The 27528-nt window shown below is 47.6% G+C and overlaps 1 protein-coding gene across 2 annotated transcripts in view; it reads left to right on the top strand.

Moving 5' to 3' along the window:
• Positions 1–27528, top strand: part of DAPK1 (death associated protein kinase 1) — a 391735-nt gene that overhangs the window by 353794 nt on the left and 10413 nt on the right. For both annotated transcript variants that reach the window (XM_029617004.1, XM_029616996.1), the window contains 3 exons: positions 10780–10918; positions 12247–12367; positions 20350–20538. In XM_029617004.1, coding sequence (XP_029472864.1) covers positions 10780–10918; positions 12247–12367; positions 20350–20538 — 449 coding nt within the window. The remainder of the gene's footprint in view (positions 1–10779; positions 10919–12246; positions 12368–20349; positions 20539–27528) is intronic.

The following is a 27528-nucleotide window of genomic DNA, read 5'->3' as shown; positions in this document are numbered from 1 at the left end:
GCGGGACCACCACCGCTCTTCTCCAATCACTCGGCACCACTCCCGTTTCAAGGGATCTATTGAACAGGTCACACAGCGGACCCGCCAGAACATCTCTGAGCTCCCTCAATATCCTTGGATGAATCCCATCAGGCCCCATGGCTTTGTCCACTTTAAGGTTCTTTAGCTCTTCCCACACATTTTCTACTGTAAAAGGATTTTCATCTATTCCATTTCCTTCCAGTTTCTTGTTGTGTAGAGATGGTCCTTCTCCAGGGTCTTCTTTAGTGAACACAGAGCTGAAGTATTTGTTTAATATTTCTGCCATTTCTTCGTCTCTCTCCACACATTGATCATTATCACCTTTCAATTTCACTATACCACTTTGGACCTTTCTCTTTTCGCTGATGTATCTGAAAAATGTTTTGTCACCATTTTTTATCTCCTTGGCAATCCTCTCTTCCGCTTGACTTTTTGCCAACTTGATTAATTTCTTTGTCTCCCTCAGTTGAATCAAATATTCTTCTTTGTGTTCCTCCCTTTGGGATCTTTTATATTTCTTGAATGCTGTTCTTTTAGCTTTAATTTTGTCAGCCACCTCCTTTGAGAACCAGATAGGTTTCAATTTTCTTTTGCTTTTCTTTACATTTCTAACATATAGAGTAGTTGCCTTGGTGATTGCTCGTTTTAGATTGGTCCACTGCTGCTCCACATCTCTCTCATTCTCCCATCCTTTTAGTTCTTCCTCCAGGTACTTACCCATTTCCTCAAAGTCCGTGTTTTTGAACTGTAAAACTCGGGTCTTTGTGGTTCTTTTCCCTATTCTTTTAGTGATATTAAACCATACCGTTTGATGATCACTGGTGCTGAGGTGGGTGCCCACCTGGACATCGGAGACATTATCTCCATTAGTGAGCACTAAGTCGAGTATAGTTCCTTCTCTCGTGGGTTCCAACACCATTTGTTTGAACAAAGATACTTGCATGGCATCCACTATTGCTCTACTATTTTTAGTTTCTGCAGATGGGATTTTCCAGTCTACATTTGGCATATTAAAGTCACCCACGATCACCACTTCTCCCTTCTTACCTATCTTATGGATGTCTTCAACCAGATCTCTGTCCAGCTCTTCCTTTTGGTTTGGAGGCCTGTAAACCACTCCAATATAAATGGATGCTCCGTCATCTTTTTTTAGGTCGACCCATATTGCTTCTTCCTTGCCCCAACTTCCTTGCAGCTCAGATGCTTGGATGTTGTTTCTGATATAAAGAGCCACACCTCCCCCTTTTCTATCCTCTCTGTCTTTCCTTAACAAGTTATAGCCTGGTATTGTTGTATCCCAATCATGAGATTCTGTGAACCATGTCTCTGTGATAGCAACAATGTCCAATTCTGCCTCAGCCATTAGGGCCTGCAGATCTGGGATTTTATTTCCCAAACTATGAGCATTTGTGGTCATAGCCTTCCAGGTACTCTCTTTAAGGTTGTTGCTTTTCCTGGACTCCTTATGAGATTTTATTTGAGATTTGTTATTCACTTCACTCTTTCCTTTTGCAGTTGTGCCACTGTTGACAGAGTTATCCATCTCAATTAGATTTTTCTTTTGGTTATGGATCTTGAAATTCTGCATGCATTGTGTTTGTTTTCTCTTTTCTGGTAACACTTCAATGTTTTTCTCAAGAACTTCTTCAGTTTCTAATATAGAGAAGGCTTTTTGTTCTTTTTGCATTTGGTACATTGTGTGTCTCCTCATCACAGGTCTAATTCTACCAGAGCCCACTGTATTCCTGGATTTTAAATAATTTCTTAATGACCTGTTTGAGTGGGAGGGTGTACCTGTTGGCTGTCCATCTGTCAAGAATGGGTGACTGTGGGTCCTACCTGAGCCTAATGAATCCCTTTTTCTTGACTTCTGGTTTCTCTGTGATGTTGGGGAATTATTTTCTGAGTAATGCAATGTGGGTGTAATTCTTGTAATTGAAGCTAATTGAGCTTTAACCTCATTCAGCTCCTTTTTCAAGGAAGATAGTTGTGCACAAATTGGGCAAGCTCTAAGTTTCCAGATGCTTTCCCTCAGAATAAAGGCTCCACAGCAGTTACATTGGATAATCCTCATTTTGGTAAGTTTTGACATTTGATGAATAGCAATTATGGAAATACTAATTTACCTTGTTGCCATTTATGAATCTAGGCAGGTTATATAAGAAACACAAACCTAGGGGTGGGTGGGTAGAGGGGTAGGTTGGGAGGGTGTTAAACAGGTAAAGCAGACTAACAGCCCTCCCAAATATCTATTTCAGTTGTGCTTTTTTTTTTTTTAAAAGACAGTGCACAAGTTTTGGCAGATATAATGCCCTACTTCTAAGCACAGATAACAGATAACAACCAAAATGGACTTAACTTTAGCAGGAAAGGTTCTGGTTCGTTTGAGATCCCAGCTCCAAAGTGAATTCAGTTCCCAATGCACGTGAGGCTCTGGCAACTTAATCCAATTACTGCCCCGCCTTACAAACCCAGGCTGAAGAGGAAGGGGCTGCTTTTGAACTAATGGCTGATACAGGTAAAGCAGACTAACAGCCCTCCCAAATATCTATTTCAGTTGTGCTTTTTTTTTTTTTAAAAGACAGTGCACAAGTTTTGGCAGATATAATGCCCTACTTCTAAGCACAGATAACAGATAACAACCAAAATGGACTTAACTTTAGCAGGAAAGGTTCTGGTTCGTTTGAGATCCCAGCTCCAAAGTGAATTCAGTTCCCAATGCACGTGAGGCTCTGGCAACTTAATCCAATTACTGCCCCGCCTTACAAACCCAGGCTGAAGAGGAAGGGGCTGCTTTTGAACTAATGGCTGATACAGGTAAAGCAGACTAACAGCCCTCCCAAATATCTATTTCAGTTGTGCTTTTTTTTTTTTTTAAAAGACAGTGCACAAGTTTTGGCAGATATAAGTAGTGACTTATGCAGCTAATTGGTGGCCTCTGAATATCCAGCTATGAACAGCAGCTGCCACTTAGGATAAGTCGCTACTTATCCTGCTAAGTAGTTAGCTGGATAGTCAGTGGGTGGGCGGTGAGCTTAACCGGTGGTGCTACTTATCCGGCTAACTTAGGTGATTTAAAATTACATCTCAGGACTTAAATGGTTTTAATTCAGTGTTGTGATCAATGGGTAACTGGACAGATAGTTATTGCTTCTGTGCTCTTTGTTGGTTTCCAGTCATTCACAAAGTTTGAGGCTAGATAAAGTCACTGATTTTGTTTACCTCTGCTCGCTGAATTACTAAGGGAGTCATTTACTAAGGCTTTTCTCCCATTCTGTGGCTATGGGGAAAAATGCTTAGTAAATAAAGCCCTAAGCCACACATGGATGAAAAACAAATACTTTTGTCAAGGGCTTCACTAAGCACTGCCCAGCAAACCAGGCCTGTGTCCTGAATGTACTGGCACCAAATGCTGTGTTTACAGCAGCCCTTGAGCCCCTGAGCCTTTAAGGCGGGGCGGATCATACAGGATGTTGCCATCCAGCCCACCCCACTAAAGGTACAGGAGCTTGTGGGCAGGCTCCAAGTGCTGCATGGGAAAAGAATCAGAAGTCTGCATCTTGGAGACCGTGCCCCACCCCTCCGTCCAACCAATCACATTTCATTGGCAGGGAAACCTCTCCCTTCCCACTCTTCCAGCAGCCCCAGATTTTCTAAGCTTCCAGTCATACTTCTGCCCTCTTTCATACTGTAGTGGTTGCAGCAATCCTGGTGCCAGGATAGTAGATTATCAGTAGTAGTGCTTTAACTCATCAGTCAATCATTAGTAAGGAAAGCATAATGGAATGTCTTGAGTCTAACAGGTTATAAGATGCAAAGCAGCATGGTTTTACCTGAGGAAAATCATGCCAAATCTGATCATTTCCAGATGACCAAAGACTTAGTTCAGGGACAAGCTTAGATTTGAAGAAGGCTTTTGAAGTTGTCCCCACAGAAGGCTCATAAGCTGAGCAGCCTAGGGAGTGGATCGCAAGGTGGTAAACTGGGTTGGTCATAACAAATTGAGTCCACTGCATGACTCTCATGGCGAGGCGAGCCATGAGCGTGACATGCACTGTGGAGGCCATATGGCCCAATACTATCAGGAAATGACGTGCAGTTGAATGTTGTCGAGACTGCAGCCGAAAGGCCAGAGAAGTGAGTGAGAGCTCGATCCTGAGGTAGGAAAGCTTTCACTCTTAGTGTCTAAGTCGTCCCCTATGAACGATAGTTTGCGAAGGAACTAGCCTGGATTTTGAATAGCTTGAGGAAGCCTAGGGAGATCAGGGAATGCAAAGTGAGGCGAAGGGACGTCTGTGCACCTTGCTGAGAGGGAGCCCTGTTCAACCAATCCAGATAGGGGTAGACGTGGACACTCTGACTTCTGAGGTAGGCCACTACCACCACGAGGCACTTGGTGAAGACGCGTGGGGCAGATGCTAGGCTGAAAGGTAACACTCGATATTGGAAGTGTTTTGGGCCTACTAGGAATCGCAGGAATCTGCGATGTGACGGAGTGATTGAAATGTGCTTGTAGGCATCATGAAGGTCTAGAGAGCAGAGCCAGTCTCCCCTTTGAAGAAGGGGAAGTAGAGAACCCAAGGTCACCATCTTGAACTTTTCTCTTTGTAGGTATTTGTTTAGAGTGCGAAGATCCAATATTGGGCACACCCCACCTGACTCTTTTGGTATCAGGAAATACCTGGAATAGAACCCTTGCCCCTCTTTTGAGAGAGGCACTGGTACTATTGATCGGGAGGAGGAGGGAGACCTCCTGCTCCAAGAGTGGTGAATGGTCGGATGTTCCCCACGTCAGCCGAGGCAGGGAATCCGGCGGAACAGAGAGAAAGTTGAGGTGGTAACATTGGGATACTATTGCCAGTACCCACTGATCTGTGGTGACTGTGTGCCATAGGCTGGAGAAGTGGCACAACCGGCTGCCGACCGGAATAGTCTGAAGTGGAAGCTGGGTACTGCTTTCTCTATAAGGGAGTCAAAAACCTGACACTGGACCTGGTTAAGGGGCTGGCTGCGACTTCTGCCCTCTAGGCTGCCTAGGTTGGCCTTTTTGGTAAGGCTTAGAAGGCCGACCCCTGGATGCTGGGGGATAGTATCTCCTTTGCTGGTAGAATTGCCTCTTGGAATCCCTCTTAAAGGATCTTTTGGATGAAGAGGAGGGATCAGAGGGCAATAAGGAGAGCTGGCTCAGAGTCTCTTGGTGGTCCTTGAGCTGCGCCACTGCTTCTTGAATCTTTTCACCGAAAAGATTATCCCCCGCACAGGGCAAGTCAGCCAATCTGTCTTGTACCTCTGGTCTGAGATCTGAAGATTTCAGCCAGGCCCATCTCCTTGCACTGATACCGGCTGCCGACACCCTAGAAGCGGAAAAGATGTCATACGCTGATCGTACTTCATGCTTGCCAGCATCTAAGCCCTTTTGTGCTAGGGCATGAAGTTGGTCCTGGAACTGCAGAGGTAAGGCTTCAGCAAAGTCTTGAATCTTCGTGAACAAGGCCCTATTGTATTGGGTCATGTAGAGTTGGTAGGATGCAATGCGAGAAATGAGCATTGATCCATGGAATACCAGTCTTCCAAATGCATCCAGGAACTTCTGATCTTTCCCTGGGGGAATGGATGAGTGAGGTTTGGAGCGACTGGCCTTCTTTTGGGCTGACTCTACAACCAGCTCTTTGGAAGCCAGAGGCTGATTGAACTAGGTAGGTGGCATCTGCTTTTCGGTTAACAGGTGCCACCAAACCAGAGTGCTCCCATTTTCTCTTCAAAAGGTCCAAAAGGATGTCATGATTAGAGATAGACACGATTTCCTTTGGAGCATCGAGAAATTGTAGAAGCTCTAGCATCTGATGTCTAGAGTCCTCTTCTGTCGGAAACTGGAATGTGACAGTTTCAGACATCTCCTTTACAAAATTAATAAACAGGTCCTCTGGAAGAGAATGCTTCCTTTCATCAGGAGGAGAGGGCTGTGAAAGTAGATCAACAGAATCCTGGGACGAATCGTCAGTACAAGGATTATAAGGGTCATCACCAGCTCCCAAATTGAATTTAATTTTAAAACTTTTCTATACCATTGCTAAGTTAAATACCTTTGCAACGGTTTACATGTAGGCACATATTTAATGTTCTTCAGAAGGAAGTAACGAAGTTATTCCTGAAGGCCCTGGCCTGGGCATCGATGGTCCCGAAGGAGGCATCGAGGGAGGCATCGACGGAGGCACCGATGGAATCTGTGACATCGATGGATGTGTCAGTGGCGGCACTCCCAATGGTGGAATGAAGAGTGGTGTTTCTATATCTTCCTCCGATGACAAGGGAATTGGCAAGAAAGGAGTCGGGTCCCTCTGTTCCCTCGAATCCACAGGTGGAAGGGCACCGATTAACTTGTCCATTCTAGCCAATAGCGGTGCAAGCACCATGGGTATCGGGTCGGTAACCGGAGGAGGAACCGGTACCGGTATCGATGGAAGTTAGAAACCCTGGAGTGCTTTGCCGATGGCCTCTTGGATCATCCGATCCAATTCCTCACGGAAACCTGGGGCATAAATACCCGGTTCCGGAGTGGGAGGTAGCACTGGCATAGCCGGAGGGTCCACCAGTGAAGGTGGAATCGCGGATCCCGGCACCTGTCCAGGTGGGGAACGCCTCTGTGATCCAGAGACAGAAGAAGACGAAGCCTTTTCTGTACGGGGCTTCTTTGACGGTGGCTCAGACAACGTCAATGTCGAGGGTTTACCGGTATCAATGGCCTGAGCTTTCAGATGACTGTGTCGATGCTTTTCTCGATGTTCACCCCGGTGTTTTTCCTGAGGGGAAACAGAGGGGGTCGACACCCGTGGAGTCGTCGAGGCCGGTCGGGTAGCAGGGGATTCCCGGTGCTAGCGCGACGTAGACGGCACTGGTTCAGACGACGTCGAAGCTATTGATGGCGTCGGGGTTTTTGGCCAAAAGAGAAGACCCATCTTATCGAGCCGAGCCTTGCGACCCTTTGGTGTCATTTGGACACATTTGGTGCAAATAAGGACATTGTGGCCGGATCCCAAGCACGTCACACAGACCACGTGAGGGTCAATGATGGACATTGTTCGAGTGCAGTCGGGGCACGGACAGAAACCCGACGCCATGGCTTCAACAAAATTTAGTCGCGGTAGGCTGCAAGGGAAAAACTCGATGGGAATCAACCGCAAACGGGCAAAAAATGTACTGTTCGACTGCGGAGCAAAGAAATCGATAAGGGGACCCCTGTGGGGTAAAATTTTTTTTAACAAAGTTCTGTGAGGAAAATTCTTGTCAGGAATCTCTGAAGAGCGCCTTAACCCGCGTGGCTACTGCTGCGCAGAAAAAAGAAGACTGAAGGGGGACCCCTGCTGGCTGCAGGGTTGGTGCTATGCTGGGCATGACCAGTGGGTGCCAGTCAAAGTTCCGGAAACTTTGACAAAAGTGTTCCGTGATTGGGCTCCATCCTGATGTCACCCATATGTGAGGACTACCATCCTGCTTGTCCTGTGAGAAAGAGGCATTATGACATTTTCTGTTTTATTCATCATTCCTGTCCTAATAATTCCTAACATTGTTTGCTTTTTTGACTGCCACAGAACACTGAGCTGATGATTTCAATATATTATCCACTAAGACACCTAAATCTTCTTCCTGGATGGTAGCTCCTAATATGGAACCTAACATCCTGTAACTACAGCATGGGTTATTTTTCCCTATATGTATCAACTTGCACTTATCCACATTAAATTTCAACTGCCATTTGGATGCCCATTCTTTTTAATTGCATCAGTAGCATGGGATCTTGTGGCCTAGTTTGGTCTCTGTTTGAAACAGGATGCTGGGCTTGATGGATCCTTGGTCTGACCCAGCATGGCAATTTATGTTCTTAAGACAGGAAACAGAGTAGGATTAAATGGTCAGTGGACTTCCTGCAATTTATCACAATCTGCTTGTGATCTAACTACTCTGAATGATTTTGTATCATCTGTAAATTTGATGACCTCACTTGTCGTATTCCTCTCAAGATCATTTATAAATATATTGAAGCACCGGTCCAAGTACAGATCCCTAAGGCACTCCACTATTTACCCTTTTCCACTGACCATTTAATCCTACTCTGTTTCCTGTCTTAAGAACATAAATTGCCATGCTGGGTCAGACCAAGGATCCATCAAGCCCAGCATCCTGTTTCAAACAGAGACCAAACTAGGCCACAAGATCCCATGCTACTGATGCAATTAATAGCAGTGGCTATTCCCTTAGTAAACTTGATGCTTCTTTGCACTCTTTGGCAAGAACTCATCAGAGTATTGTCTGAATTTGTTAGCCACATCTCCCAAAATATATAAGATAGTACACAGGCAGTTTAGGGAAATGGATCAGTGGTGAGATATATTTGCATGCAATTGAGGCAGTGTTTGCAGATATCTTTCTTGCATATTTATTGTGGATATTCTGAAAAAACAGATCTGTTTGTGGCACTCGAGGACCAAAGTTGCCTGCCCCTGTTCTAGGAAATACTTCACTGAAAAGGTGGTGGATGCGTAGAGCGTTCTCCCATTTGTAGTAGACTAAGTCAAATCAGTAACAGAATTCAAGAAAGCAAGGGATAAGTGCAGAGAATCTTCAATTAGAAGGAATTGAAGATCTCAAGCAGACTCTGCAGTATTCCCATTGGAAATTATAATGGGCAGACTAGATTGGCGCAGTGGTCTTGATCTGCCAGCATATTCTATGTTTATAGGTAGCATCTTTGATTAGCATCTGATAAGGTATCACAAAATGCAGAGAATTCAGTTTTATCTGGGTGCACATAACTACCCATTAGTGAAAAGTGAAAGTACAGCAATTGTGAGCTGCTAACCTTATTTGGGCTCAGAAAATAATTTGTTTTCATTGCTGTAGAATTGGCTACAGATGCAGTCTCTTCTCAGCCCAGTGCTTGAACATCCCAGCCAGTCTGGTTTTCAGGATATCGGCAATAAAGAAAATGTGAAATATATATTTGCGTTCACTTCCTCAGTTTGCCAGTTTATTTCATGTTATATTCATGAACATCCTGAAAACCAGTCTGGCAGAGTGGCACGGACAGACAGCTGTTAAGAACCAGTGCTGTAGAGAGCTGTTGGGCTGCAATCAGAAGATTAGACAAGACATTGGTACATTTGAAAATCCACTTTGAGGCTATTACCCACACAAAACTTTGCATTATGTGAGTAGATGGCAACCAGGTTTTAAAAACTCCAGTTCCGTGTGTGTGTTGAACTTGATCAGCAGCTGTTTCCTTTTACCCCTAAGCTTGGGATCTTTGACAGATCGCTGCTTCTGATTTAGAAGCCTGCTGTGATGTACACAAACTTGGTTACATCCTTGGCCTGTCCTGTCAGGGCTGAAGTGTTTGAGATGTTATTGTTCAATATGGGCAATGTTTTGATACTTTTTTGGGGGGGGAGTTACCATGAAAGTTGCACTTTCCTCTGCCGTTGTTGAGCTCTTCTATTTGTGAGCTTCATTAATTTGCTTCAATAATTTGGTCAGTCCTTTGGCTAACGCCACTTACAAGCAGTGTGTTGCAGACAAAGCAAAAGACTGTTCTTTATTTTGAGGTCTGACAGGATTCTGAGGGGTATTTGTGAAGGGAGGAGAGCTTAGGGTAGGACAGGGAGTGGTTTTTGTACTGGATTTTTAGTAAAGTTTATTAAGTATCCTGCCATCTTCCATTTCTGTATATGCTGCTGTCAGGCTCTGTCCTGTTAAGTGGCTAGAGTAAAACATTGGCCAACAATATTGCTAACTTAGTTAGTGGGTGTCATACTGAATTTATCTGCTGGGCTGTTTTTCTGGGTGCTGTATGAAATGTGTGTGCTGGCATTTGTCACCTCATTCATGTACCATTTTGTATCTTTCTCGTTTTCTCTTTCATGGTCTCTCCCAGGCCTTCCTACTTAGCACTCACATAAATGAGAGTTCTTTGTGTAAGTACTGCCCAGTAGCATTCATACAGCCGTATGAATGTCATAAACCATTTGCATTCAGCCTGGAATCACTCTGGGGCCTTTCAGAAATCTCTGCAAAGGAAGAGATCTTTATTTTTAATCATTTTATAATCCACTAATACATTGCAACATTCTCAGCAGCACAAAATTTAAAAAATATATATCTAACAATCATATGACAATAACATCAAGTCATAAATAACAAAATATGCACACAAACATCATTAATAAAGAAAGTTTATTTCTAGGTCGTTCATTGCATACGTATTTGATAGATGTCTGGTAATTGGCTCCCTCTGTTCTGCTGGAAGAGTGCCGTAACAACTAAAGTAGAACTACTGTGGCTTTGCAAGCTACAGTTCTGCAAAGTGTCACCACAGAAAAGAGTGAACTTCTGGAGATACCGCCTAAAGGCTATTCAGGCATGCTTTGGGAGTCCTTGGCTGTATTTCTAACCAATGCAGAAACTCAGTCTGTCCATGGACATTGACTGAACATTCAGCTGAGTCCCTTTACCCTTCCAAAATAACCCTTTGGCCGTTGCATGTACCGTTAAATTGAGAGCGGCTAATCATCCCTCCCAGGGTACATCAGGAGCAAAACTAAAAAGCTCTTGGAATTGTGGCGGGTTGGAGATGATCTTATAGTGTGCAGTCAGCTTCATGAGCAGTGTGTGCTTTTGGAAGGTAACAGTTCAGCCACGGCAGGAGGAAGACAGTAGGACAGTACTGTTCCGGTTTCATTGACACGTGTCGTTTTTCTTTGAAAGCATTTGGTGGGAAACTCAAGCATCCCTTGCAGGCTGTCCTTGTGGCTACTCATGCTGACATCATGAACCTGCCCCGTCCAGGTGGAGGAGAGTTTGGGTATGACAAGGATACATCTTTACTGAAGGAGATCAGGAACAGGTACCAAGCATGAAAACTGGGCTCGTTCTTTCACATTTTCAAGCCCTGTATACTTGGGCAATTTTTAAGGGTGTTCATGGTTTTGTGGGGGGTGGGAGTGGCATTGGCGTTTCACATATTCAGGCTGATTCAGTAAGAAGCTCGGGAGAACGGGCGCTCCGTGTTGAGTGCCTGCTCTCCCAACGCACACCCAGCCATCTCTCCTGGGCACGCGATCCTCTTCATAAATGAGGGGTCAAGCTAAAAGGAGGCGCTAGGGACGATTATGTGCCCCTAGACCCTCCTTGGCCCAGGAGAGGTGGCTCTGTCAGCAGGTTCAGGAAACAGACGCTCAATTTTACGAGCATCTGTTTTCCGAATCCACTGATAGCCATCGGTTAGGAAAACAGACACTGTGAAAACTGAGCATCTGTTCTCTTAACTGGACCGGCCAGCACTTTTTTATTATTATTTTTTTTTTGTTTTATTTAACATTTTTGGTTCCTTCAGCTTAATATCACTAGATACCACTTTCTCAGGTTGGCGTTAATTTCTGAACATAAAATGTGCGGATTGGCAGCACATTTTACTTTCAGTATCCTGAGTAACTAGCTAATAGCCTTATCAACATGCGTTTGCAAGTGATGAGCACTATTAGTTTCCAGGGGGTTTGGCCGCGCGTTTTTGACGTGCTAAACCCTTACAGTATAAGGGGTAATAAACGTGCATCAAAAACACGCTGGCAACCGCATGTTAAACAGTGCACTCAGCCGAGCGCACTTTACAGAATTGGCCTGATTGTGGGCATGTGGAAGCCTGTTAATGTTGTTCGCACACAAAATACTGCAGGAAGTGTATATGTAGGACCAGTTTAGTAAAGTGCAGTGACACTGCATGTACAGTCGAGTCATTACTGCAGTGCTACACGAGAGCTTCATAGTATGCCACGGTTTCCACCTTTGTTCCTTACTTGCAGTATGAGGATTCTAGGGCTTTAGTCACACAAGCTGTAAAATGTTTATCAAGTCACCGCTGCTGCAGCAGCAGCTAGGGATACAAAAAGTGAACACAATCTCCACAATCATTTGGAACAAACTTTCAGACCAACATCTTTTATATGGCCATGTATCAGGAGTCAGAATCAGGTACTTCCATTTAAGAAAAGTTCTATAAACTTGTCCAAAAAGCTTGTGTTGGTTTTCCATTGAATATATTAAGAACGGAGTTTGCAGCTCTCTCCACTCCAGGCATTGGGAAGATACAGCTGTTGATTTTGCAGAGAATACAGCATAGTTAATCTCTGTGTTGAAGTCAATTGAGTGAATGTTTGTCTTCTGCTGTTCTTCCAGATTTGGAAATGACCTTCAGGTTTCTGATAAGTTGTTTGTTTTGGATGCTGGAGCATCAGGATCTAAGGATATGAAGTTACTCCGGAACCACCTCCAGGAATTAAGAAGTCAGATAATTTCTGTGAGTAAATCACAGGCGATGCTTTATATCGTAGGCCTTTTCCTAAAAGTAGGCCCAAGGCAGATTGGATATGTAAGTAATGGAAACATAAGATATAAGGTAAATTGCAAGTAAATAGATGGGAAGTGGGGTACAATTAGGTAGAGGGAAAGGACGTAGGTGGATCTGGTATAAATTGCATATATTTAGTTAAGTAAATTAAACACCAGTTGGCTAGATGTAGCCCGGAAGTGGGAAAACCTTGTGGGATTCACAATCAAGGAGGGTTCCGATGGGTACTAACTAGAGTATGAGTCTCTGCCCTGGAGTCAGTGAAGGCCTGGCTCAGCAGCCAAGTTTTGATTTGTAAAGTGTTGGAGCTATCTTGTATATTGTGATATCCCCGTCACAACACAAGCCCAGAGAGTGCCAAGAAAAGCTTTAGATGGGTCAAAGGGAAAATAGAAACCCTCCGTGCCGAGAAGGGAATATACCCCCCAAGCAGGCCTTGGGGTCGGGACCTAAGATGGAGCTCTGAGGGTGGAGCCTTGCAGAGATGGGCGGGCCAGGGCTCTTCCCACCTGAACACAGGTGGGGCTATAAGACAGGAAGTGTGGTTTCCTCCCTTAGAAGGGCCGCAAAGGAAAGACCGGAGAGGCGTGCACCAGCAAGCCAGTCTGGGAAACCACCTGAAGGCAGGGCTGCAAGGAGGTAAGCCCTGAAAAGAAAGTTGACCAAATAGGAGGTAAAGACACTAGAAAGAGGTTTATTTTCCTCTTTCTCTGTGTGTGGGTTGTTTGCATTGATAAGGGGCCCTGAGAGACATCTTGGTTTGCAGCAGCCTGAACTGATTTTGGAAAAGTACATTGGAGCAAAGTTACAGTGAGGAAGAGTTGATACAGTCTCAGAGACTGTCCAGTTCAGCCAGGCTCCTTGGGCTACTTTACAAAGACTTGCACAGTGTGAAGTAGTTGGTGGAAGTCACAGTGGAAGATTAATGTGATATCACCAACAGCCTAAGTGTTGTTTGGGGACTACCTGAGCGAGCTATGAGGTTTTTCCCTCAAGGTTTCCCGGAACTTGGACCCTGGAGTCCTGGAGAGAGGAAGCCCCATCTGTGTTCTGATGGAAAGGGATTACCGGGCAGCTGAGGACTTCACAATATCCTAAAAAATGGAAGATGCAACATACTGGAGTAACTTCAAAATAAGCACATAATTGGTGCATTTCTGCGTGTGCTTGGCTTTTTTTTTTTTTTTAGTGTTTAAAACACAAACATGGGCTGGCTCCATTGCTTAGGCTGTTGCTGTGCAGCACTGAAGATCCAGGTTTAGATCCCCTGACATCAGAGATGCGTGTACCAATGGATGTGGTGCATGCAGGCCCAGGAGAAAAGCGGGGGGGAGAGCTGCTGCTACAGTGGCAGCCCCTGCCACCAACAGGATATACCGAGGGTGCCCCTTAAAGGAGACACCTCTTGGGCTAGAAAGAGTTCTGAGAGCAGCCTGGGCATATTATCCTGGAACTAGGGAAAGGATAAAGAATCAAAGATGGAGTTAAAAACTGGTATTAGGGTCTGAATAATGTAATAGCTCTCTGAATAGCAGGATCTTTTTCCTATCTGTATTTACAGATAGTTAAACTTGTAGTAGTGGTATTAAGTTCCCCATATTGAGGACTTGGGGTTTAGAGAGAAATTTCCTATGCTGATTTGTATTATATTTGTTTTTTCCTAATGCTTTCTCTGTTATCAAATCAAGATGTCTTTTTCTTGAAATGTAAGTTGTTAAACTTAATAAAATAAAAAATGGAAGGTGATAAATGGAGAGAGGCTTAAAAACCAAAACCAAAAAAGCAAATGTTGCTTACCTGTAACAGATGTTCTCATAGGACAGCAGGATGTTAGGCCTCACATATGGGTGACATCACAGGATGGAGCCCAATCATGGAACACTTCTGTCAAAGTTTCCAGAACTTTGACTGGCCCCTACTGGGCATGCCCAGTATGGCACTAACCCTGCAGCCAGCAGGGGTCCCCCTTCAGTCTTATTTGAAAGCTACAGGCAGTGCCGAAAAATAAAATAATAAAACGTTACGAACCCAACACCGCGAAGCGGCAGGCGGGTTTCGTGAGGACTAACAACCTGCTGTCCTGTGAGAACACCTGTTACAGGTAAGCAACATTTTCTTTCTCACAGGACAAGCAGGATGGTAGTCGTCACATATGGGTGAGTACTGAGCTGAGGATGTCCGAGCATGTACCAAATGTACCCATGTGTGCAAAGCACTAGGACTGGGATAAAATTTTGCCAAGGGCATCCTGAACCATAACGCGCAGGGTGTTGGTACGTCTCGTTGTAAACAGGTTATGAAGGACACGCTGGCCGAAGATGGAATCTTGTCTTTCGGCTTTGTCCAAGCAATAATGGGCTGCAAAGGTGTGGAGAGAACTCGAAGTGGCAGCCCTACAAATGTCAGGAAGCGGCACCAATTGTAGGTGTGCTACTGAAGTCGCCATGGCCCTCACAGTGTGCTTTAACACAGTCTTGAAATGGAATGCCTGCTTCCTGATAGCAAAAGGATATGCAGTCTGCCAACCAGGAGGAGAGAGTCTGCTTACCCACAGGTTTTCCTAACTTGTTAGGATGGAAAGAGACAAACAATTGAGTGCTTTCCCTGTGGGCAGCTGTACGGTCTAGGTAGAATGCTAGAGCCCATTTACAGTCAAGGGTAATGCAGAGCCTGTTCTCCTGGATTGGAATGGGGCCTGGGAAAAAAGGTAGGTAGTATGATGGATTGATTTAGATGAAAATCCGAAACTACCTTGGGTAAGAACTTAGGGTGAGTGTAGAGTACTGCCCGGTCCTGCAGAAGTTTAGTGTAAGGCGGATGGGTAACTAAGGCCTGTAATTCACTAACTCTGCGAGCTGAAGTGATTGCAAAAGGAAAATCACTTTCCATGTGAGATATCGAAGGTCACAGGAGTGAAGAGGCTCGAATGGTAGTTTCATGAGCTGACCCAAAATCAGGTTAAGGGGTCAGAGGATGGAGTGGAGGCTTGAGGTGAAGCAAACCTTTCAGAAAACGTGTTACAAGGGGTTGTACTGATATAGGAACATCCCCAACACCTTTATGGAAGGCGGCTACCACACTGACATGCATTCTGATGGAAGAAGTCTTAAGACCTGACTCTGACAAGTGCCAGAGATAGTCCAAAAACTTTGTGATTGGACAGGTAAAGGGGTCAAGGGACTGAGAAGAGCACCATGATTTGAACCTGTTCCATTTGTAAGAGTAAGATTTTCTCGTGAGAGGCTTCCATGAAGCAATCAAGACACGGGAAACTGGTTCAGAAAGGTTAAGTGGTTGAAGGATTAACCTTTCAACATCCATGCCGTCAGGGACAAGGCTTGAAGATTGGGTTGGCGGAGGCACCCATCGTTTTGAGTGATCAGAAGCGGGTCTTTTCCCAAGGGAATGTGCCTGCGAATGGAGAGATCCTGAAGTATTGGAAACCACACTTGGCGTGGCCAGTGAGGAGCTATCAGGATCATGGTTCCCTTGTCCTGACGTAACTTCACGAGAGTCTTCGAGAGAAGAGGAAGTGGAGGGAATGCATAAAGTAGACCGGTTGCCCACGAGAGGGAGAATGCGTCTCTGGGTTGAGAGTGTTTGCTGTGAATGAGAGAGCAGAAGTTCTCTACTTTGCGGTTTTGAGGAGACGCAAAGAGGTCTATCTGAGGATATCCCATTGTTGGAAGATGGAGTTCGCTACTGAGGGGTTGAGAGACCACTCGTGCGGTTGAAAGATGCGACTCAACTTGTCTGCCAACACATTGTCCACTCCCGGCAACCAGGTGGCCCTGAGGTACATCGAATGGGAGAGAGCTTCCGCCCAGATCTGTGCAGCTTCCAGAAGGAAGGAGCCCATGCCTCCCTGTTTGTTGATGTACCACATGGCCATCTGGTTGTCCATCTAGATCAGGATAACTTGATTTGAGAGGCGATCCTGAAATGCCCTGAGAGCATATCTGATTGCTCGAAGCTCTAGGAAATTTATTTGGTGTTTGGCTTCCTCTGGAGACCAAGATCCTTGTGTCTGCAGGTTGGCCACATGGGCTCCCCAGCCGAGGTTGGAAACATCGGTGGTGAGAGTTAATTGAGGGTCTAGAGCCTGAAAGGGCAAGCCTTGGAGGAGATTGTTCTGATTTCTCCACCAGGCAAGAGACTGATGGAGTGAGTCGGTTACGTGGACAATGGTCGACAGGGGCTGAATGCTTTGAGTCCATTGTGACCATAGAGTCCACTGCATGACTCTCATGGCCAAACGGGCCATTGGTGTGACTTGCACTGAGGACGCCATGTATCCTAGGAGGATGAGAAAGCGGCGTGCAGTCGCAGAGTGCTGAGACTGCAGCTGGTGCACAAGAGACATGAGAGTGAGAGCTCGCTGTCGGGGTAGAAAAGCCTTTGCCTGCAAGGTGTCCAAGTCTGCCCCAATGAACGACAAGGTTTGAGATGGTACTAAAGAGGATTTGTCGTAATTGACGAGAAATCCTAATGAAATTAGTGTGTAAGGTTAGATTGAGGGACAACGGAGCAGCTTGCTGAGTGGGAGCCCTGATTAACCAATAGTCTAGATAGGGGTAGAAGGCTGCAACCACCACGAGGCATTTCGTGAAGACTCGTGGCGCAGACACTAGGCCGAATGGAAGCACTCTGTACTGGTAGTGCTTGGGGCCTACTAAAAACCTCAGGTATTTGCGATGAGATGGAGTTATCGCAATATGAGTGTATGCATCCTGGAGGTCGAGAGCAGAGCCAGTCTTCTCTTTGTAGAAGAGGAAGAAGCGAGCCTAAGGTTACCATCTTGAACTTCTCCCGCTGGAGGTACTTGTTGAGGGCCCGCAGGTCCAGAATAGGACGAACGCCTCCCGATATTTTGGGGATTAGAAAGTACCAGGAATAGAATCCTAGGCTGTTCTGAGAGTAGGGTAGGGTTCTATTGCCTTGGACTGGAGAAGGAGGGAGACCTCCTGATCCAGAAGGATGGAGTGATCTGATGTTCTCCACATTGGTAGAGGTGGGGAGTCCAGTGGCACTGAGAGAAAGTTCAGATGGTAACCTTGAGCAATTATCGCCAGTACCCATTGGTCTGAGGTGATTGAGTGCCATATGTTGTTGAAGTGGCACAATTGACCTCCCACTGGTATGTCAGGCAATGGAAGTTGGCTGCTGTTGTCTAGGTAGAAGTAAAAAACCTGAAGCAGGACCTGGTTGAGGAGCTGCTTGCGGTTTTTATTTTCCATGTCTGACGAGACTGGGCTTTTTGAAAAGGTCTCGTGGAACGGGATCTGGCTGGTGGTGGGTAGGCCTCCTTTGGGCGGAAGAATTACTTTTTAGAGTCCTTTCGGAAGGGCTGTTTGGAAGAGTAGTCAGAAGGCATCAGAGAGAGCTGTCTTAGGGTCTCATGATGGTCCTTGAGTTCTGCCACCGTCCATTGAATTTGTTCTCCAAACAGATTCTCTCTGACACAGGGTAGGTCAGATAACCTATCTTATACTACAGGGCCGAAGGTCGGAAGACTTGAGCCAGGCCCATCTCCTTGCTGAAATAGCTGCTGCAGATACTCTAGTAGCAGTATCAAAGATATGTAGGATGATCTGATCTCAAGTTTGCCTGCCTCAAACCCCTTGTTTACTAAGGTTTGGAATTGCTCTTAAAATTGCTGAGGCAGGGAGTCTGTTAAATCTTGCAGCTGCTTGAAAGTGACCCTGTTATATTGGGTCATATAGAGCTGATAAGCGGCAATTCGGGAGATGAGCATTGATCCTTGGAAGACACGGCGACCAATGGCATCTAGAAACTTCTATTCTTTGCCAGGAGGAAAAGAAGGGTGAGGCTTTGATCTTTTTGCTCTTTTCTGTGCAGATTCTACCACTACAGATTGGTGATCCAATTGAGGTTTTTGAAAACTTGGAGCTGACTGCACCAAATAGGTAGTGTCAGCTTTTCTGTGGACCGGAGCAGTGGAGCCAGGATGTTCCCAGTTCTTCTTGAGGAGATCTAGAAGAACCTGGTGGATAGGGATGGAGGCTCTTTCCTTGGGAGCATCCAGGAATTGAAGCAACGCCATCATCTGATGTCTATCATCCTGTTCAGTCTGTAACTGGAAGGGAACCAATTCAGACACTTCCTTCACAAAATTTATAAAGGAAAGGTCCTATGGAGGAGAATGCTTTCTACTTTCAGTGGGTGAAGGTGGTGAAGGCAAATCATCGGTGTCTGGGGAGGAATCATCAGACCAGGTATCATAGAGATCAGCACCTGCCCCTCTAGGAGCTAGAGGGGGACGGGGTGGTGGGGTCCCTGAGGGTCCTGGTCTAGGCTCCGAAGGAATCGAAGGAATAATTGGAGGCACCGATGAAGGCATCAAAGGCACCAGCGCAGGCATCAAGGGCATCGATGGATGGCTCGGTGGCACAGACGGGCGTATCGGCACCGATGGTTTGATCGGTGGCGAGGGATGTATCGACATCGATGGCTGAGGCAGAACTCCCGATGGAGGGATGCGGAACGGTGTTTCTCCTCCCGATGACAAAATAAGCGGGGAGGGCACCTGAGCCATCTGTGGAAAAGCGGCAATGAGCGCTTCCATCCTGGAGAGCAGCGGTGCCAACGCTGCCGGAATCGGGTCGGTGGTCGGTTCCACAATCTGTACCGGTGTCTGTGCCGGAGGAACCTGGAGTCGTTGCATCGCCTTGTCGATGGCCTCCTGAGCCATCCGGTCCAGTTCTTCTCGGAGACCTGGAGCAAGCAGCTCCGGAACAGAAGGAGGCAGAGGCATAGCCAGAGGGACCACCATTAAAGGCGGAGTCGTGGCTCCTGATACCCTGTCGGGTGAGGGTTGCCTCGGTGACCCGGTCGCCGAAAAGGTCGGTGCCTTTTCTGGACGGGGTTTCTTCGGCGGCTTGGATGATGGCGAGGTCGATTTCACTCCCTCGATGGTCCGAGACTTTGGATGTCGATAGCTGTCTCTACAATCCCCTCGGTCCTGAGGGAAAGTAGAGGATGTCGAAGGTCGAGATGACGTCGATGCTGGACAGTCACCGGCCGGTGGTCGATGCTGGTGTGAAGTTGATGGAGCCGGTTCTGACGACGTCGATGCAATGGACAGAGTCGGGGTTTGAGCACGGAAGAGAAGTTCCATCTTCTCCATTCTGGCCTTGCAACCTTTTGGTGTCATTATGGCACATTTGGTGCAGGTCAAGACATCGTGCTCTCGTCCAAGACACATTGCACAGACTTTATGGGGGTCTGTGATGGACATAGTGCGATTACAGTCCGGGCACCAACGGAACACCGATGCCAGCCATGGAAAAAATTGAGCCGCGGTACGGTCGGCCAAACTCAACGGTAATCGACGGAAAAACGGGTAAAAACTTACCGGAGTACCGCGGCTTGGAAAAGTTAAAGGAGGGACCCCTGTGGGGTAAATTAACTTTTAGTAATTCCGTGAGGAAAATTCTTGTCAGGAATCTCTGTAGAGCTGCTTAACCGTGAGGCTGCTGCTGCGCGGAAAAAAGAAGACTGAAGGGGGGACCCCTGCTAGCTGCAGGGTTAGTGCCATGCTGGGCATGCCCAGTAGGGGCCAGTCAAAGCTCTGGAAACTTCAGAGATTGGGCTCCATCCTGTGATGTCACCCATATGTGAGGACTAACATCCTGCTTGTCCTGTGAGAAACCCACATACTTTTCTCCCTTCATTTTAACACAGGTGTGTAATTTTAGATCTTTTATAAGAATGGCCAACAAAGAAATGAATGCATCTGGCTAATGCGTCACTTATGATTTATTATGCACCTGTGTAGAAAATGCAATGGAAAATTATTTTAGATCTCAGCCTTAGATAATTGTACTGATGGAGCAGTTGAGCAGTCGGAGACAATGCACACTTGCAGATTTTTTTTTATTTATTTATTTTTAATATTGCTCTTACTGTAGGGTTGTCCCCCCATGACATCTCTCTGTGAGAAAATAATCTCTACTATTCCATCGTGGAGGAAACAGAATGGGCCCAACCAGCTGATGTCACTGCAGCAGTTTATATACGATGTGCAGGAGCAGTTAAATCCTCTGGCACGTGAAGAAGATGTCAGGCACATTGCCCAGCAGCTGCACAGCATAGGAGAAGTAAGTGACATGCTTTCAAACAGAGGACCACACCCCAATCTTTAATTTCAGAGTAAACCAAAGATATGGAAAAGCAAGTTTGCTGATTCCAGATGACTGGACATTCTCTCCCAGCTAATATAAACTTTTCAGAATTATCTTCAGGCTTAATAAGCCAGCACAGTTAATCTAATAAGGGCTGACATATACTCCCTTGTTTTATGTAAATGCCTGATTGATTCTTGTTGTGAATAACAAAGAGTCCATCAAGCTAGGGTGAGAGAACATAGTAGAAATTTCATCTTTGCGAGACTTTCCTCACGCCAAATGACGTCAAATCTTCACCAAGGTGTACTGTGCTGTTCGTCCGTCTAACTCTACATGTGAAACTGGCCCCTAAACCACCACTAACACCTCACCTCGACTTATCAGGTGGCCCTCCTATAGAGAGATAAATAGGGGCACACAGTGAAGCCCTCGCCAGAGGCTCTGTCTGTCTGTACTCCACTCCCCCTCTCCCTCCCCAAGCCCAGAAACGGCCAAAATGCAATTCCAAAAATTTATCATGAATTGCATTATGACCATTTTGCACAGCTTAACACCAGGGAAAAAGGGGTAGTTATTTCCAGGGTTAAAATCGTACGATAGCATGCATTATGCTATCGCATGACGCAATATGGCCCCTAATTTTACTAATTTCCCACCCAATACTCCTCCTAAATCTTGTCCCCTCAAAAAAATTTGCATTTTCCTAGCGTGTAGCCAGATGGACTCAGAACAAGTGGGTATAGTGTGCTCGTGCCAGCAGTTGGAGACGGATCTGACGTCAGCACGGGTACATATACCACCACAGGAAGTCAAGCACTTCAGTAATTTCAGTCTCCAAAGCAGTTTGGAGAGCCTGCACGCTCGCTGAGCGTGTTTTCCAATACTACTTTTTAATTTTCTACTTTCTATATTCTACTAACTAAATTTCTACAGGAACATCGAGCCCCGCACTCCTGCGGTGATACCCTCGAGTCCCTCCCCCAGTTGAGTTTCCCGGGGTGATTTCCATGATCCCTCGGAGGTCTAGGCCTCGGTCCAGTGGCCGAATCGCGGCAGGGACCCCAGTCCCCGAGCGAGAAGGGCTTGGGCGGGCTGAGAGGCGCCTCGGTCCCGGCGTGGACCTAGAGGCAGTGGGTGCATTTCCTCAAGCGTGGCGGTGAAGGTATTTCCCCTCTCCCCCCGCAGCCGGAGACCGCCCGGTTTCCAGCCGGGAAGCGCCGAGGATCAGGTAAGGCGTACATCTCTTACTTTTGGTCTCCGAGGTACGAGGATCGGCGGCGTTGCCTGTATGCGGCACGCCGTGGCAGTCGCCATTTTGTTGGCCTTGTTCAGGTATTGAGCGCCCATGATAGGCGCCTGTATACTATTGAGCGCATATCGCTTATATATTGCTGACCACATATTATTGAGCGCATGTTGTATTAAGCGTATATTGCTGCCGCATATTATTGAGCGCATATTGTATTAAGCGTAGATTGCTGCCACATATTATTGAGCACATATTGTATTAAGCGTAGATTGCTGCCGCATATTATTGAGCGCATATTGTATTAAGCGTAGATTGCTGCCGCATAGTATTGAGCGCATATTGTATTAAGCTTATATTGCTGCCGCATAGTATTGAGCGCATAGTATTTTACGCGATGGAGCATTCGAACGCTTCGGCGTCTCCTGCGGCAGCGCCTCTTGATTCCGGCGTGAAAGCTCTCGGCCTCTGCTCAGTATGCCAGCTTAGAGCCACGCACAGCGAGGAGCCAGACTCCCTTTGTGCCCAATGTGAGGCGGCAGTGGGAGCCTCGGGCCAGGACCAGTCTCAACCAAGGTTTGCTGACAGTTCCCCAGGGGCCACCCCGGATCTAGCGGGCAGTCTCGATCAACCTGGGATCCCGGGGGACCTGGTACCCCGACGAGTAGAGACCACTTCCATTTCCTGGGTGGATCTCTTTAAGGGAATCCATGCCTTTGTACAGATGCAATCAGCTTCCCATCCAGGCCCTGCTGCTCCAGCTGATCCTGCCCCTGAACCTTCGCGCCCTTATCGTGGGCACCCGCCTCCGGGCAGTCCGGCTCAGACGGACCCTGATGTCTCAGAGGACGAGTCCGAGCCCCCCGAGGAGGGGGAACTTCCCTCGGGGATTGAGCCATATCGTACTATGAGGCGGTTCTTTCCCAAGGAAGATCTCTCCGACCTGGTATCTCAGTGCCTGGCGGAGTTGGCTATTACAGGCCCCAGCACTACGGTGCCATCTACGCAGAACCCTCTGCTGGAAGGTCTTCGTCCTACAGCCCGTCATTTTCCCTTCTTGCAAGCGGCACAGCAACTGATAGATTTGGAATGGGCTGCACCAGCGGCCGCATTCAAAGGGGGTCGGGCCCTGACGGACATGTACCCCCTGGACCCGGCAATCAAGGAGGTGCTGGCGTGCCCTCAGGTGGACGCCTTGGTGAGCGCAGTGGTCAAGCGCACTTCCATTCCAGTTGAGGGGGGTGGCCCTCAAGGAGCCTCATAACCGGCGACTGGACGCCATGCTGAAACAGACCTTTGAGGTGGCAGCTCTAGCTTTGCGGATTGCAACCTGCTGCACAGTGGTGACGCGTTCCTGTTTGTCACATGTTAGGAACAATGCTCTGGCAGCAGACATGGAGTCTGCTCTCTCGTTCCTCACGGATGCCGCATCCGATCTAGTCCATACAACAGCCAAGGGGGTCTCATCCTCTGTTGCTGCCAGGAGGCAGCTCTGGATATGGAATTGGTCAGCCGATGCTCCCTTGAAGACACGCCTCACCAGACTGCCCTTTAGGGGTTCTCTTCTGTTTGCAGCGACCTTGATAAACTGGCCAGCACATGGGATGCCTCTCCAATACCTCGACTGCTAGAAGATAGGTTCAAGAGGAACCAGCGCGCCTTTCCGAGGCCTTCCAGAGGCAGGAGCTCCCAACGCTTCACTCCCTATAGGAGTCGCTACCAGGCACCCCATCCTCAGGCCAGGAACCAGTCCTTTCGGACCAAGCAGCACAAAAGGGGAGCCGGCTCGGGTTCAGGGCCCGGCCGCGCCTCCCAATGAGAATCAGCTGATCCATCCGGGGGACGGAGCCATAGGGGGCAGGTTAACCCTCTTCTACCCCAGATGGGTCAAGATTACGTCGGATCAGTGGGTCCTCGCCATCATCCGAGAGGGGTATTTTCTGGACTTCCATCATCTCCCTTCGGACAGGTTTGTGGAATCTCCGTGTCCAATCCACAAGAAGGCAGCATTGGAAGCTACCCTGACGAGGCTCCTGTCCTTGAAAGCCATAATCCCAGTACCTGTATGGGAAATGGATTTTGGGCATTATTCCATTTATTTAATGGTACCCAAGAAGGAGGGCACTTTCCAGCCTGTATTGGACCTCAAGTCGGTCAACCGATACTGCGCTCAGTCAAGACCGCAGTACAGCCAGGAGAATTTCTCACGGCCCTAGACTTGTCGGAAGCCTACCTGCATATCCCGATCCATCCGGATCATCAGCGCTACCTACGCTTCAAGGTTCTGGGACGACACTTCCAATTCCGGGCTTTGCCCTTCGGGTTAGCCACGGCGCCGCGGACCTTCACCAAGGTGATCGTAGTGGTAGCAGCAGCGCTCAGATGGGAAGGAATCCTTGTCCATCCCTACCTAGACGATTGGCTGATCAGGGCGAAATCACGAGAGGAGAGCCATTGGGCAACCAACAGAGTGATCGCCCTTCTGGAAAGCCTGGGATGGGTAGTCAACCTAAACAGGAGTTGCCTACAGCCTTCCCAATCACTGGAATACCTGGGAGTCCAGTTCGACACCCAGGCAGACAAAGTCAGTCTCACCACCAAGAGAAGGTTAAAACTTCAGACGCGTCTCCGGTTCCTTGATGGGAGCCAGCCGGCCCATAGCTTGGGACTATCTGCAGGTTCTCGGCCTCATGGCATCCACCCTGGAAGTGGTACCCTGGGCAAGGGCCCATATGAGACCTCTACAATGCTCCCTGCTCTCTCAATGGAGCCCCCGCTTCCGGAATTACTCCGTGCATCTACCTCTACCAGCCAGAGTGCGGACTCAGTTACGGTGGTGGTTGCAGTCCAACCACACGAGCAGGGGGTCGAAGATGTCCTCCCCCACGTGGATTCTGCTCACCACAGATGCCAGCCTGAGCGGATGGGGAGTACACTGCGAAGAACTCACCGCACAAGGGCGGTGGAACAGAGAAGAGTCGGGGTGGAACATCAACCGCCTAGAGGCACGGGCAGTCCGGTTAGCCTGCCTACGATTTGCTCACAGACTGAGGAACAGAGCAGTCAGAGTGATGTCCAACAACGACACCACGGTGGCATACATCAACCGACGGAGGAACCAGAAGCCGACAGGTGTCCCTAGAGAGAGCCCCGCTGATGGCTTGGGCAGAGGCGAATCTTCAGGACATCTCCGCCGTCCACATTGCCGGAAGGGACAACACCGCGGCAGACTTCCTCAGCAGAGAAAGCCTAAATCCGGGGGAATGGCAGCTGTCGCCAACAGCTTTCCAGATGATTGTGGATCAGTGGGGGATTCCGGACATGGACCTACTAGCGGACAGGTTCAATGCTCAAGTACCCAGATACTTCAGCCGAAAGCGAGATCCGTTCTCTCACGGGATCGACGCCCTGGTTCAGCCATGGCCTCCAGGGACCCTGCTATACGCTTTTCCTCCGTGGCCCCCGCTGGGCACCCTTATCCACAAGATTCAGAAGCACCGGGGCCTAGTTCTTCTAGTGGCACCAGACTGGCCAAGAAGACCCTGGTACGCGGACATGAGAAGACTGCTGTCAGGGGAGCCTCTTCCCCTGCCTCCTCTCCGGGACCTACTACGTCAAGGTCCCATCCTCCACGAGGATCCGGCTCAATTCTCTCTTACGGTCTGGCCATTGAGAGGGCTAGGCTGAAGAAAAGAGGTGATAGATACACTCCTCCGAGCTCGCACGTTTTCCACATCCCTCACCTACGTAAGGATCTGGAGAGTATTTGAAGCCTGGTGCGACACTCATGGCACCAATCCACATGCGACCACAATCCCTATTGTTTTGGATTTCCTGCAGGATGGACTTCAGAAGGGTCTCTCCCTCAGCTCCATCAAGGTTCAGGTAGCTGCGCTGTCTTGCTACAGTCCCCGGAGGGACGGCAAGACCATTGCCACGCACCCAGATGTTTCTCGCTTCCTGAAAGGAGTCAAGCATATTCGTCCGCCACTGAAGTGGCCAGTGCCTCTGAGGAACCTCAACATAGTTTTGGGTTTCCTCGCGGGATCCACCTTCAGACCCCTTCGGGGCCTATCTCTCCGTTCTCTAACTTTGAAGATGGTGTTCTTGCTGGCCCTATGTTCAGCACGCCATATCTCGGAGCTACAGGCGCTGTCCTGCCGTGACCCCTTTCTCAGGATCACTCCAGAGGCTATCCATCTTCCCACGGTTCCATCCTTCTTGCCTAAGGTAGTCTCACAATTTCACCTCAACCAAACCATATCCTTGCCAACCACGGCAGGTTTGAAGAAATCAGAAGAAGGGCGTTTACTACGCCATCTCGACATCGGCAGATTACTGCCCAGATATCTGGAAATGACAGAAGCCGTACGAAAGACGGACCATCTGTTCGTCCTTCACAGCGGGAAAAGACAAGGAAAAGCGGCCTCTCGGCCCACCATCGCCCGCTGGATTAAAGAAGTTATCAGAGCGGCCTACGTAGAGGCCGGGAAGTCACCACCTCTACAAGTCAAGGCTCATTCGACCAGAGCCCAAGCAGCATCTTGGGCGGAATCTAGGATGCTGTCGCCCGCAGAAATATGTAAAGCGGCGACATGGTCCTCCCTCCATACCTTCTCCAGGTTTTACCGTCTGGATGTCCAGGCCAGGGAGGACACAGCATTTGCGAGGGCAGTCTTACGCGGTCCTCAGGCAGCCTCCCGCCCAGTCCGGGAGTAAAGCTTTTGTACATCCCACTTGTTCTGAGTCCATCTAGCTACATGCTAGGAAATGTTGAGATTACTTACCTGATAATCTCGTTTTCCTTAGTGTAGACAGATGGACTCAGCATCCCGCCCGGCTGCCGGTATACATGGGTTTCACCGATTCAAGGTAGGCCATGTCATTTGCTTACATAAGAGCGTCCCCTTTGCCAGGTGTCCACGCCTTCCGGTTGGGATGCTGGCGGTCTCCAGCTACTATCAATCGGTCAGGGGAATCCTGTTTCACTATTTCATTGATCGTCAGTACACATATATCCATAACAGCTTTTGCAAGGAAGATTACTGAAGTGCTTCACTTCCTGTGGGGGTATATGTACCCGTGCTGACGTCAGATCAGTCTCCAACTGCTAGCACGAGCACACTATACCCACTTGTTCTGAGTCCATCTGTCTACACTAAGGAAAACGAGATTATCAGGAAAGTAATCTCAACATTGTGCTGTGCACTACAGCGTTTTTCGCATGCGATAACACCATAATGCGCTTTGATGCACGACCCCTTAGATGTGACCTAGTATTTTCAAAGTGAACTTGTGTGTAAATTAGTTTTGAAAATCCTCCTTATCAGACTACACACACAAATTACCTCGCACACAGTTACACACGCTTCAAGCAGGGTGTAACTTGTGCAGGGTAACTTAGCTTATAGAGGTCCATATTGTGCACTATTTTTCAGTCTAAGTTTAGACTTCACCGGAAAATGGCTCCGTTACAATATCTGAAATTGCTTACCACTCAGCACTTAGCTGGCTAACATTTTATCCAGCTAAAAAATTAGTCGTATAAGTGCAGGAAGGGGCATTCCGGAACAGAGTTAGCACTCCTGCTAAAATAGCTGGATTAATGCCAGCTTTCAGTGCTATCTGACCAATTGATGAAAGCAATTCTAAAGTTAGCTGGATATACTTATCCAGCTACCATTGACTTAGCTGGTTATGTTCAGCAGCACAGGCAC

The sequence above is a fragment of the Rhinatrema bivittatum genome, chromosome 1 (genome assembly GCF_901001135.1).
Source record: "Rhinatrema bivittatum chromosome 1, aRhiBiv1.1, whole genome shotgun sequence".
In the NCBI taxonomy this organism is placed as follows: Eukaryota; Metazoa; Chordata; class Amphibia; order Gymnophiona; family Rhinatrematidae; genus Rhinatrema; species Rhinatrema bivittatum.
This window is presented reverse-complemented; position numbering and strand designations above follow the sequence as displayed.